Source organism: Crocuta crocuta, unplaced genomic scaffold, assembly GCF_008692635.1.
Source record: "Crocuta crocuta isolate KB4526 unplaced genomic scaffold, BGI_CrCroc_1.0 scaffold415, whole genome shotgun sequence".
NCBI classification, from domain to species: domain Eukaryota; kingdom Metazoa; phylum Chordata; class Mammalia; order Carnivora; family Hyaenidae; genus Crocuta; species Crocuta crocuta.
In genome coordinates, this window is record NW_027531525.1 from 1,167,946 (window position 1) to 1,180,573 (window position 12,628).

General features: G+C 59.4%; 1 protein-coding gene across 3 annotated transcripts; it reads left to right on the top strand.

Annotated features, from left to right (window-relative positions):
- The first annotated feature begins 3,280 nt into the window (after positions 1 to 3,280).
- ZNF687 (zinc finger protein 687) lies at positions 3,281 to 12,443 on the top strand. Of its 3 annotated transcripts, none has more exons than XM_077772630.1 (9): positions 3,281 to 3,299; positions 7,001 to 9,123; positions 9,257 to 9,435; positions 9,769 to 9,945; positions 10,033 to 10,195; positions 10,320 to 10,652; positions 10,742 to 10,854; positions 11,062 to 11,203; positions 11,349 to 12,443. In XM_077772630.1, exons 2-9 carry the CDS (start codon positions 7,018 to 7,020, stop codon positions 11,844 to 11,846), a joined length of 3,711 nt encoding a protein of 1,236 aa, XP_077628756.1. In that variant the 5' UTR covers positions 3,281 to 3,299; positions 7,001 to 7,017; the 3' UTR covers positions 11,847 to 12,443. The 3 variants fall into 3 exon arrangements, with proteins under 3 accessions (XP_077628756.1, XP_077628754.1, XP_077628755.1); XM_077772628.1 differs by lacking the exon at positions 3,281 to 3,299 and adding an exon at positions 3,405 to 3,423; XM_077772629.1 differs by lacking the exons at positions 3,281 to 3,299; positions 9,769 to 9,945 and adding an exon at positions 3,405 to 3,423.
- Positions 12,444 to 12,628: the final 185 nt, after the last annotated feature.

Here is a 12,628-nt window from a genome sequence, read left to right on the forward strand (position 1 = left end):
TATGGTATTTGTCTTTCTCTGACTGATGTATCCCAGTTAGCATTATACTCTCTAGTTGCATCCATGTAGTTGCAAATGACAAGATTTCATTCTTTTATATGGCTGAGTAATTCCATGATCTGTCTATCTATCTATCTCCCTCCCTCCCTCCCATCTTTACCCATTCATGTATCAATGGATATTTAGGTTGCTTCCATAATTAGGTTATTGTAAATAATGCTACAATAAACATAGGGGCACATGTATTCCTTTGAATTAGTGTTTTTGTATTCTTTGGGTAAATACCCAGTAGTGCAACTACTGGCTCATAGGGTAGTTCTAATTTTTTGAGGAATCTCCACACTGTCTTCCACAGTGGCTGTGCCAGTCTGCATTCTCACCAATAGTGCATGAGGGTTCCCCTTTCTCCACATCTGCGCACTTGTTTTTTGTGTGTTTTATTTTAGTCATTGTGACAAGCATAAGGTGATACCTTATTGTGGTTTTGATTTGCATTTCCCTGCACGCTCACCCCTTTTAAAAAGTAAGTCAGTCCACTGTGTCCTATTTCCTTCCCATCCCACTCTGAGACAACACCAAAGTCTTTCCAAAAGCATCTGGTGGCCTGGACCCGCTCATCCCACCCCTATGCCTCTGAAGCATGCTCCCACCTCAAGATCTTGTATTTGTTCCCTCTTTCTGGAATGTTCTCACAGCTATGCAGGTAGCTGCATGGCTCACTCACCAATTTTCAGCCTTTACTTGAATGCCACCTTCTCAGAAAGGCCATTGCAATCCCCCCACACTTCCTGTCCACCTTCCATGCCTCATTTATCTTTTATTTTTTTTACGTAGGCTTCATACCCAGTGCAGAGTCCAACGTGGGGCTTGATCTCACGACCCTGAGATCAAGATGAGCTGAGATCAAGAGTCAGATGCTTCGCCAACTGAGCCACCGAGGCGCCCCCCTCCTCCTGCTTTATTTTTTTACATTAAAGAAAGATTAACAAAGTATTTCTTAGAGCAGTTTTAGGTTTACTTATACTTCCTTCTCCCTAGTTTTCCCAATCACTAACATTTTGTATTAGTGTGGTACATTTGTTACAGTTAATGAGCTAATATTGATATATTAACTAAAGTCCATAGTTTACAGTAGGGCTTTTGACACACGTATGATGTCATGGACCCACCATAACAGTATCACAGAGAATAGTTTCGCCACCTAAAAATCCACTGAGTTCCACCAAGTCATTCCTTCCTCCACCTGAACACCTGGCAATTCCTGATCTTTTTACTGCTTCCTCAGTTTTGCCTTTTCCAGAATGTCACAGAGTTGGAATCATACAGTATATAGACTTTCCAGTGACTTCTTTTACTTAGAATATGCATTTAAGCGTCTTGCATTTCTTTTCATGGCTTAATAGCCTTGCTTAATTTTTCTCCTGGCAGTTATAGACTCTAACGTGCTTCTATTTATCTTACTTATTTACCATATTTATTGTTTGTCTTCTCCGTATGTTTCAGAAGGCCAGGGATTCCTGTCTGCTTTGTTTACTGTTGTATCCTCAGTGCCTACAACATTATTTTACTCCTAGATGATGCTCAAGCATTAGTCGAATTAAAATATTTCTGGGGTGCTTGGAGGACTCAGTCGGTTAGGCACAACATCAGCTCAGGTCATGATCTCACAGTTCATGGGTTTGAGCCCTCCATCAGGCTCTGTGCTGATAACTCGGAGCCTGGAGCCGGTCTTGGATTCTCTGTCTCCCTCTCTCTCTTTCTGCTCCTCCCTGGCTAGCACTGTCTCTTTCTCAAAAATTAACATTAAACATTTTTATAATTAAAAATATTTGTTTTTTTAATTAAAAATGTTTTTAACATTTATTCATTTTTGAGAGACAGAGACAGAGCAGAGGCAGGAGAGAGGCAGAGAATCCGAAGCAGGCTCTGGGCTGGCAGGCTCCAGACTCTGAGCTGTCAGCACAGAGCCCAAAGTGGGGTTGGAACCCACCAACTCTGAGATCATGGCCTCAGCCAAAGTCGGACACTTAACGGACTGAGCCACCCAGGCGTCCCTGAGTTAAAATATTTCTTAAGTGAGTGACTAGTGCGTCTAATTGAAGAACAAACTTCTATTCACAGCCCGCCGCAAGGGAATCTATGAAAGTGTTCAGCTTTCTAGACCCTTAGGACTTTCAACTCCACTGCCTTTGACCTCGGCTAAGGGACCTAACTTAACCTGTCTGTGCCGCAGTTTCCTCCCCCGTAAAATGGAGATAATAATAGTACCTCCCTCACGCTGCTGCGGTAAGGATTATGTAAGTCAATATATATAAAGTTCTTATAATAGGTCCCACACATAGTACGTGTGCATCAGTAGTAATTATTATTCCACGCGGGAAGAATCGGTGGGAATGGAATGCCGTCTGGCCACATCCAGGAGCTTCTCCAGTTCGTGGTTCCGAGATGGAAGAAGCCCGTGAGCAGGAGTAACTGCGGGCAAACCTCCACAAGGGAGGCGGCCGGCGGGGGAGCACTAATTCCATTTGCCCATCGCTTTGCAAAGCACTTTTATGTTCTGAACGCGTTTAATCCTTACAAAAACAATCATGTCGGTGGGTATTATAGTCCCCGTTTTATCCATAAGAAAACCGGTGCAGGGAGGTCGAGCGGCTTGCTGGTGGGAACCACATATTTCCACGGTGGTGGCGCGAAGATTTCCACCCGGAGGCTCTGATTGGCATCTCAATACGGTCGCTATCACCCATGTAAAGCCTCAAGGCGCGCGCGTCGGAGAGTCCTAGGTCCCGAGGTCCAGTGACTCCTGCGCAGGGTACCAGAACCACGTTTAAAAGTCAGGTCCCGGCGGTGAGCTGCTGCGGACCCGACAGCCTGCGGAGGCCCGCGGGCCGGGCAGCGGCGCGCCAGGCGGCATGCGGGCTTGCGTCTGTGTTATGAATATGTGGGCAACTCATTTTCCGAGGATCCCCACCCCTTCTCCCGCCTCCGGGGGCGTGGCAACAAAGCGCGGGAAAACCGGCTTCGACTCCACCCCCACCCCGTGCCGGGGGCGGGGAAAAGGAGAGCCCTAAAATGGGAAATAGAAGCGAGGGTCGGTCCCATCCAGTCCCCGTGCTCAGGAAGCCTACCAGCTTGCCGCTTTAAGATCCCTTTCGGAATGGCTCAGGCCACGCCAGCACTCTAACGTCACCTCTCCTCCACTTCCGGTCTGCAAAGCCGTCCCGGGCTCCTGGTGCAGGTTCCTTCCACACTCTTAACTAATCCCGCCCCCACTGCAAGCGCTCCTGCAGAGGGAGAAGGTAGGGGTAACGCCATCGCCCAGGAGCTGGCCCGCGCGAGAACCCCATCCATGCAGGTTATATGACGATTTAGACAGTAGGAAGACTGCAAGGAACTGGTCAACCAGATGACGTAATGTTTTGGGTAACGTCCCATTTTGTGACTTCGGCACGGCATGACTGACACTGGGGTTTAGCATGAGAAGGCACGGCAAACGGATCCACGCATCCGGGCTTCGTTCGGAGTCAGCCAGGTTCTCCTCAAAGTACCCACCAAATAGAAGCTGAGAGTTCTTTTAATTTGCATAAGTGAACCGCAGGCTTCAAGGATTGTGGCCAATAGGGAGTGAGGGGGCGGAGACGCACCTGGGATAGTCACCGCCTCCAGAGGGAAGGCAGGGGATCAGATTGGCTTCTTTCTAAGCGACTGTAGCAGAAGCCAGTCATTTTTGAGATGCCCCGATGGGGCAGGTGGGCCCGGCGCAACCAATGGGGAGAGGCATCTTCAGAAGGACTAGGCTCCTTGCCCAATGAGGCTGGGAGGACTGTGAGGGGCTAGTTCCGAGCGGCAGTACTTAAGGCCAACCCAGTGCGGGGCTGGGAGGGGCGCAGTGCTGAACGACGGGAGTGTGAGCCAATGGCGAGTGCGGAAGCGGGCTGCCCAGACCTGGAACGCGGAGGGAGCTAAAGGAGGGGGAGGCTGAACGGGAGAGAAGCAGGAAGTAGCGGCGGCCGCGGGGAGGGCGGCGGCGGCGGCGGCGGCGGCGGCTGTGGCGGCGGGAGCAGGGGAGAGGCCCCTGGGTCTCNCCGCCCCTCCCCCACTTGGTCAACTACCCCCTTCTCCGCGCCGCCCCCCTGGGGCGGCTTCTAGGAAGGCCCCGCAGTCGCCTCCATCCGTTTAGGCGGATGGACGAAACTCCCAGCCTGTTGAAAGCACAGCCCCCTTGCCGGGTAAACGTGGAGGGAGGGTTGGGGTCCCCAAAGTCCAGGCGCCCCGAGCCCAAGAGGCGTCCGAAGCGCGGCCCGGTGACTGGAGGCTGCGGGATGTCGCGACCTAAAATGGTGTCCGTGTCCGGAGGCGGGGGCGGGGGAGCGGGGCCTGGCCGGAGCCGAGCCTGCACCCCGACTGGGCTCGGGTCAGCGTCCGGGCCCGGGCGGGACTCAGGCTCGCGCCCCGGGCCGCCGCGCGCCTTCGGATCGCTCGCGTCTCGAGGGATCTCGGGAGTCTGCGGGACGGGGGGAGGAGGTCGGAGTTGGGACGGACCCCGTTCGGAGAGCTGCGAGTCACGCAAAGACCGTGCCCTCCCCGCTCCTCTCTTTGCACGCGCCTTCCCTACTCGCGTGAAGTCCGGGGCCGGGAGGTGCGGCACCGCGGATCCCATGGGGCCTGGCCTGGCTGGGGCCCGTTCTTCCCTTTCTCGCGCCGGTGCGAGCGAGAAGCGCGGTGCGCCTCAGTTTCCCCTGCGGCTTCTCCTCTCTACACCCCGCCCCCTCCTCGCAGCCCCGGACACGCTCCCCGCGCCGGCCCTCGGCAGATGGCAGGGACTTAATTCCACTCGCTGCCCGGCTTGGCGGCAGCCTAATCGCCCCCGGCCGCCGGCCCCTCGCCCTCCTCTGCGCTGCAGGCCCCGGGCCAGGGAAAGGGCAGCGGAGCCCCCTCCCGACCCGGGCCGCTTCACCCTCTTCCTGTTCAGCCCCTTCCTTTGGCTTTTGGGGAAGAACAGAGGGAAGGGGGGCGGGGGTGGAGGGCCGGAGCCCAAGAGTCCGCGCACAGCAGCCACAGAAGAGGCCTCGGCGCTGGGGTGGGGGGAGCCTCTTTGGCCTTGAGCTCCCGCTGCCTGGTGGACTGTCCGTTCCTGGCTATCGCATGACCTCTAAGTCACTTGGACGCCAAAGGGGGAGTTGCTTGGGGAGGGCGAGTGGGCAGATGTTTTCTCATAGTCCCACTGAGCTGTGCTTCGGCAGCCCGCTTTTCTGGTGGCCGGGGTGGAAGGTGGCTCGGGTTTCTCCCGCAGGGGAGAGAGCCAGGCAGCGGAGGGCTGCCGTTCCCCCGCTCAGGGCAGAGGCGAGGGATGGAGGGCTTTGTGTGAACCCACAGACCGGCACATCCAGTCGGCGGGAGTGAGGGGGAAACTTCCCTTTCCTTCTCTAGTTGGTACCCTCTTCCTCTTACCCTACCTTCGTCCCAGCGTTGCTGGCTGCCACCTGCTGGGACTGTCTCCGGTTTCTCGGGCTAAAGGCCGGCAGGAGGTGAGAGAACTGGCCCTGGGAAATGCTTGCATCCTGGGCAGAGAATGTGTAAGGGCAGAGACTTCTTCAGTTTCTTCCTCCTAGATATGGAAACAGTTGCGGGGAGAAACTGGGGAGGAACAGAGCTGGATCCTCCACAAGCCCTAGGCTACCCTGCTTGTTGGTTTAGTGCCACATGAGGCGTGTGTGTGTGTGTGTGTGTGCACTCGCGCGCGTGTGCATGCGCACGTGCACACACACCGGACCAGGTTGGGGTTGGGCGACACTTCCTGGACTGGTGTTGCCAAGGGAAAATGAAAAGGGGAGGAGTATGAGTTAGGAGCCCAGAGCAGAAATGACAGGAGCGAGGGGGCTTGGCTTGTCCCCTCTGTGGCAGCTGCGTTGGGTGAGTTTCTCTGGAGGTTTGGCCCTGAGAGAGCAAGATCTGGGAAGGGTGGATGGGAGGAGGGGCTGGCGCAGGGAGGGCCACAGGAGGGCAGAGGCACTCTGGGGAAGGCAGGTGAGCTAGCAGCAGGTGTTTGTGACAGGAGAGCCCTAGGCTGGGGCCCTTGTGACCAGGGCACCGTCATGGTTTTCCCCTCAGTCTCTTCTCTTTGTCTCTTTCTGTTCCTGTGTCTTATTCTTTCCGTCTTGGTCTCTTGGGTGATTTCCCTGAGTCCACTTCTCCTTGTTAACCAAACTAGGTCTCCAGGTGCCGGTGATGACCCCACGTCCCCACACTTAACCCCTGACTCTTGTCTCTGACCCCCAGCCCTGGATTCCGGGTGCTTAGTCCTCCCTATCTCCTCCTTGACCAGACACGCCTTTGTTTGTCCCAGCTGTAGTGATAAACCCTATTCTGGGGTCTGACTCTCAGGGTTATGATTCCTGTCGTGCTGAGAATCACCCTGTAATGTATGGAGTACTTGGTCCCCTTTTCAAAAATAAGGCAGTGGGCATCAGGCCGTTGATAAAGCCGGAACTAGAATCATTTCTTGCATCTTGGCCAAAGTCACTGTCCCTTTGTACACATGACCTTTCATATCTCTGTGGACCCCCAGAGGACCCGTGGAGAAATTATGAATGGGTACCCTGCTGCCATGAATGAGCCAGAGCGCCGTGTACACCGTCCTCCTTTATGGTGGTATTGGTTGGTTCTGTGCGGGGCACAGGAGGGGCTGAGGCAGTTTCAACCAAGATGTTCACTGAACTGCTCTGTCTCTAGGACCCTTGTCTCTCAGGTGTATTTCGGAGAAGTGCCTTTTCTTCTGCGTTTTCTGGATCTCTGTCTTCCCTGGAGTGCGCACGCCCCCTCCCTTTCAGTTTTAGGGTTTGCCAAACCAGGTGCCTCGACCAGCTCTAGGATTAGCAAGGTGTCCCCAGGTCATCTTGTGCGCGGGCCCCGAGAGGATAAATATGGAGAGCTCCAGGGAGGAGGGCCAGGGTTCCTGCCTCCGGAGGGCTCAGTTTCTCCTTTTTTCTCTTTTCACCAGGTCTGGGACCTGCTGCCATGGGGGACATGAAGACGCCTGATTTCGACGACCTCCTTGCTGCCTTTGACATCCCCGACATCGATGCAAATGAAGCCATCCACTCTGGGCCAGAGGAAAATGAGGGGCCTGGAGGCTCAGGGAAGCCGGAATCCAGTGTAGGAGGTGACTCTGGAGAGGTGGTGGCGGCATCAGCCGGGGATGGCCCTGAAGTCCCAGCCCAGGCCTCTGACGATGACCTGCCACCGCCAGACATCTCAGCGGTCAGTGTCATTGTCAAGAACACTGTGTGTCCTGAGCAGCCCGAGTCCCCAGCTGGAAGTTCAGGAGGGGAGGGGGCCCGGGCTGGGGGAATGACTAAGGAAGGGTCTGTGGGGCCTCGTCTGATGCAAAATGGTTTTGGGGGCCCTGAGTCATCCCTTCCAGGTACACCCCACTCTCCAGCTCCTCCCAGTGGGGGTACCTGGAAAGAAAAAGCCATGGAAGGCAAAGCGCCTTTGGACCTTTTTGCTCATTTTGGGCCTGAGCCAGGGGAGCACCCTGACCCCCTCCCTTCCTCGGCACCCTCCCCACCTCAGGAAGGGGCCCTGAGCCCGCCTCCTTTCTCCTCGCCCTTTGAGCTGTCCCAGGAGAATGGCCCCGCCTTGCTGTCTCCTGGTTCTCCTCCACCACTGGGGGCCTTGAAGCAAGGCGGCCGCAGCCCCCTTCATCCTCAGGGCCTGGCCAGGCTGGGCTCTGGCTCTAGCCCCGAGGCCACGGACATTCCTGCCGGTGCCCCACCTGCTGAGGGTGCTGGGGCGCCCTTGGTCGAGCAGTCTCCGGGGCCCCAGAGCCCTCCTGCCTCCCCCAGAGTTCTGCGCTGCGAGCCCCTGAAGGAAGAAGAGGAGGAGGGGCCGGTGGCCAAGTCTTCCCCCGGAAGCCCCCAGAGCCCCTCCAGTGGGGCTGAGGCCGCAGACGAGGACAGCAACGACTCTCCTGCCTCTGCCAGCTCCTCAAGGCCTCTCAAGGTGCGGATCAAGACTATTAAAACGTCCTGTGGGAGCATTACAAGGACTGTAACCCGGGTCCCATCAGACCCTGGCCCCCCCACCCCCTTGGCCGAGGGGACCCTCCTGGCTGAGGCTGGCCTCCTGAAACTATGCCCTGCACCCTCGACCCCCGAGGGGCCGAAGGTAGTGAGCGTCCAGCTGGGCGACGGCACAAGGCTGAAAGGCACCGTGCTGCCCGTGGCTACCATCCAGAACGCAAGCACTGCCATGCTGATGGCGGCCAGCGTGGCTCGCAAAGCCGTGGTGCTGCCCGGGGCTGCGGCCACCAGCCCTAAGGCCATGGCTAAGAACGTGCTAGGTCTGGTGCCCCAAACCCTGCCCAAGGCCGAGGGGCGGGCAGGCCTGGGGACCGGGGGCCAGAAGGTGAACGGTGCCTCGGTGGTGATGGTGCAGCCCTCTAAGCCGGCCACTGGGCCCGGGGCCGGGGGCGGCACGGTGATCTCACGGACTCAGTCCAGCCTGGTAGAGGCCTTCAACAAGGTCCTCAACAGCAAGAACCTGCTGCCTGCCTACCGGCCCAACCTGAGCCCGCCGGCTGAGGCCGGGCTGGCCCTGCCCCCGACGGGCTACCGCTGCCTGGAGTGTGGGGACGCCTTCTCGCTGGAGAAGAGCCTTGCGCGGCACTACGACCGCCGGAGCATGCGCATCGAGGTCACCTGCAACCACTGTGCCCGCCGCCTGGTCTTCTTCAACAAGTGCAGCCTGCTGCTACATGCCCGGGAGCACAAGGACAAAGGACTCGTCATGCAGTGCTCGCACCTGGTCATGAGGCCCGTGGCCCTGGACCAGATGGTGGGGCAGCCGGACATCACGCCCCTGCTGGCCGTCCCGCCTGCCCTCGGACCCCCGGCCTTGCCCGCCTTGGCCAAGGCCGACGGGGCCATCGCCGTAGCCATTACCACTGTGGCGGCCGAGGCCCCCGTGCTGCCGCTGTCTTCCGAGCCCCCTGCTGCCCCTGCCACCTCGGCCTACACGTGCTTTCGCTGCCTGGAGTGTAAGGAGCAGTGCCGCGACAAGGCTGGCATGGCCGCCCACTTCCAGCAGCTCGGGCCCCCCGGCCCTGGGGCCAACAGCACAGTGAGTGGCCTTTCGCGGCCCTCCCAGAGGAGGGAGAGGGGGAGACTAGGCTCTGGGCGGGTACTGGGGGTGCAGGGGAGGCCGAGGGGGGTGCCGGCCACTCCTCATGGCCTCATTTCCATCCCCGGGACAGGTGTGCCCAAGCTGCCCCATGATGCTCCCCAACCGCTGCAGCTTCAGCGCGCACCAGCGCATGCACAAGAACCGGCCGCCCCACGTGTGCCCCGAGTGCGGGGGCAACTTCCTGCAGGCCAACTTCCAGGCCCACCTCCGAGATGCCTGTTTGCACTTGTCCCGCCGCGTGGGATACAGGTGCCTCCGCCCTGCCCCGCTGCCACCGCGCTCCGGCCACGGGACTCCATGGCCTCACGGGTCCCAGCACCGGCCGCCCAGCTGGCCTCTCAGGGAGCCCCCGTCTTTCCTGCCGAAGCCCTCAGTCCGGGATCTGTCGGCCTTGGCCTTGCTCCCACAGAGCAGAGTGTGCCCCAGTCCGCCCTCCGCAGCCACCTCCCTCAAGGAGCAGGGTCCCTGCCTTCTGCACGCTCTCTGCCCATGACCTTCAGAGCCCAGTGGTTCCCGGGAGTGAAAGGGCTGGGGGACAGGCCGGGGACACCCCCCTTCACCTCCATGCTCCGTGCCTCCCAGGTGCCCCAGCTGTGCAGTGGTGTTTGGGGGTGTGAACTCCATCAAGTCCCACATCCAGACGTCGCACTGCGAGGTTTTCCACAAGTGCCCCATCTGCCCCATGGCCTTCAAGTCTGCACCCAGCGCCCACGCCCACCTGTACACCCAGCACCCCAGCTTCCACTCGCAGCAGGCCAAGTGAGACCTGGGAGGGAGCGGGGCGGGTGGAGCGGGGGCGGGGCCCTGACGGGCAGGGTGTCTGCACTGTCCTCTCCGCCCACACAGGATGATCTACAAGTGCGCCATGTGTGACACGGTCTTCACTCACAAACCCCTCCTCTCCTCACACTTCGACCAGCACCTGCTGCCTCAACGCGTCAGCGTCTTTAAGTGCCCGTCTTGTCCTCTGCTTTTTGCCCAGAAAAGGACCATGCTGGATCATCTCAAGGTACAGGGGTTCGGGGCCCGAGGCGAGGTGCTCAGCTGCGGTGACCTGGGGCCCGGGACCGAGGGCGCCACTGCCAAAGCCAGGCCCTCCCCTGCAACGCTGCCCCCTTGTCGCTCTCTTCCAGAACAGCCACCAGTCCGGGCGCCCCGGGGAGGACACTGCTGGGAAGGGGGCCGTGGGCGCCCCGACTGCCCCCAAGGCTGAGCCCGACGAGCTGGCTGTGTCTCGGGGAGGAGCAGCTGCGCCTACTGAGGAATCATCTTCGTCCTCAGAAGAGGAAGAACTGCCCAGCTCCCCGTCGCCCCCTCGCCCCACCAAACGGCCCCGGCGGGAACTGGGGAGCAAAGGTGTCAAGGGTGGGGGTGCGGGCCCTGGGGGCTGGACTTGCGGCCTCTGTCACTCCTGGTTCCCTGAGCGAGACGAGTACGTGGCTCACATGAAGAAGGAGCACGGCAAGGTGAGCGGGGTGCCCCCTCCGGGATCAGTGTGTGTGGCCGTGGCTGTGGCGTCCTGGAGCCTGGCTCTGAGGCTGCCCGCTCTCCACAGTCAGTGAAAAAGTTCCCCTGTCGCCTGTGCGAGCGCTCCTTCTGTTCCGCCCCCAGCCTGAGGCGCCACGTCAGGGTCAATCACGAGGGCATCAAGCGAGTTTACCCATGCAGGTAACCCCTGGCTGCTTGCCCCCTGGTCCCCTTCCCCTCCCATACCCCCAGCCCTGCTAAGTACCTTCCATCCTACGTCTTGTCACGAGTGACCTGAAGGTTGAGGTCTGCTCTGGGAGCCCCCCACGCCCGCCCCTCTCCCCTCTAGTCAGAGCCCTGGTTTGGGGCCGTTCCCCGGTGCCCACGTTGCGCACTCTCCCCTTGTAGGTATTGCACAGAGGGAAAACGCACCTTCAGTAGCCGCCTGATCCTGGAGAAACACGTCCAGGTCCGGCACGGCTTGCCGCTCGGGGCCCAGTCCCCTGGCCGAGGGAGCACCCTGGCGCGGGGCCCCGGTGCCAGAGCGCAGGTAGGCAGAGGCCCAGCCTGCTGCGGCGGGGCTGTGGGGCCTGGAAGACAGCAGGATCCTCGGTCCTGGCCCCAGGAAGGTAGGCGGGGGTGGCCGGGACAGTGTGCAGTGACGGGAGGCCTACTGCCCTTCCTCTTTTCTCCAGGGGCCAGGACGGAAGCACCGCCCGTCCTCTGACTCTTGTAGTGAGGAGCCTGACAGCACGACGCCTCCAGCCAAGTCCCCCAGGGGCGGGCCCAGCCCAGGAGGCCATGGCCCCCTGCGCTACCGAAGCAGTGGCTCAGTGGAGCAGAGCCTCCTGGTGGGGCTGAGGGTGGACGGTGGTGCCCAGCAGTGCCTCGACTGTGGCTTGTGCTTTGCCTCCCCGGGCTCCCTGAGCCGGCACCGCTTCATCAGCCACAAGAAGAAGCGGGCCGCGGGCAGCGCCAGTGCCCTGGGCCTGGGCGACGGGGACGAAGAGGCCCCCCCCGCCCTGAGGTCTGATCCAGAGGGTGGAGAGTCCCCCTTGCCCGTGTCCGGAGGCCCACTGACCTGTAAGGTCTGTGGCAAGAGTTGCGACAGCCCCCTCAACCTCAAGACCCATTTCCGCACGCACGGCATGGCGTTCATCAGGGCTCGGCAAGGGGGCAGCGGGGACAACTAGGCGGGGCTGGGCTGACCGGCCCTCTCCCCTCCCTTTTTGCCGGGAGCCCGGGCCGCAGCCGCTGTCTGGTCCCTGGGTGAGGCATTTCATTCTGATTCACATTTTGTTCGGCTCCTCACCCCCAGCCCTGCCCGCCCCCCCAACACAACAGGCTTTTGAGGATTGTAGTGATTTGCAGTCCCCTTGGGCTTGGCCCTTGGGTCCTAGTAGAGCGGGCCCTCCGTTCCTCCTGTCTGAGCCCAACACTAATTATCCTCCTGCTGCGGACCTTTCGCAGGAGGAGAACTATCCTAGGCCACTGGGGCCCTCAGGATGCTTCTCTACCCTCAAGGGCCTGGCCCTGCCCCTGCCCCACCCCGCAGATTCCCTGCCACTTGAGCCCCTCATCCCTGCAGTGCCTTTCACTTTTTTTTTTTTTTTTAAACCCAGAAATCCAGCGGGGGTTGATGGGGACGAGTCCTGTTGAGGGGGGGCCCAAGGGAGAGGAGCGGACAGGCTCTCAGGAATCCTTTATTCTTGTAGTAATAATAATACTAACAGCGGGGAAACGGGAGGGAGAAAACCAGACCATTAAAACTGCTCGTGGTTTAATCCCCATTCAGGCTCCTCTCATTATGTGACCTAGACATTGTGCACTTGACAGGGAGAGTCAGAAGTGGGGAGGCCCTCCCTGGGGATGAGGAGGTGCTGACCGGGACAAGGCAGGGAAAGCACAGTCTTCTCTGCCTGGCTCTGTGTGGCGCCTTCTGCGCCAGGGACACCGAGGCATCTGCTCCCACTTC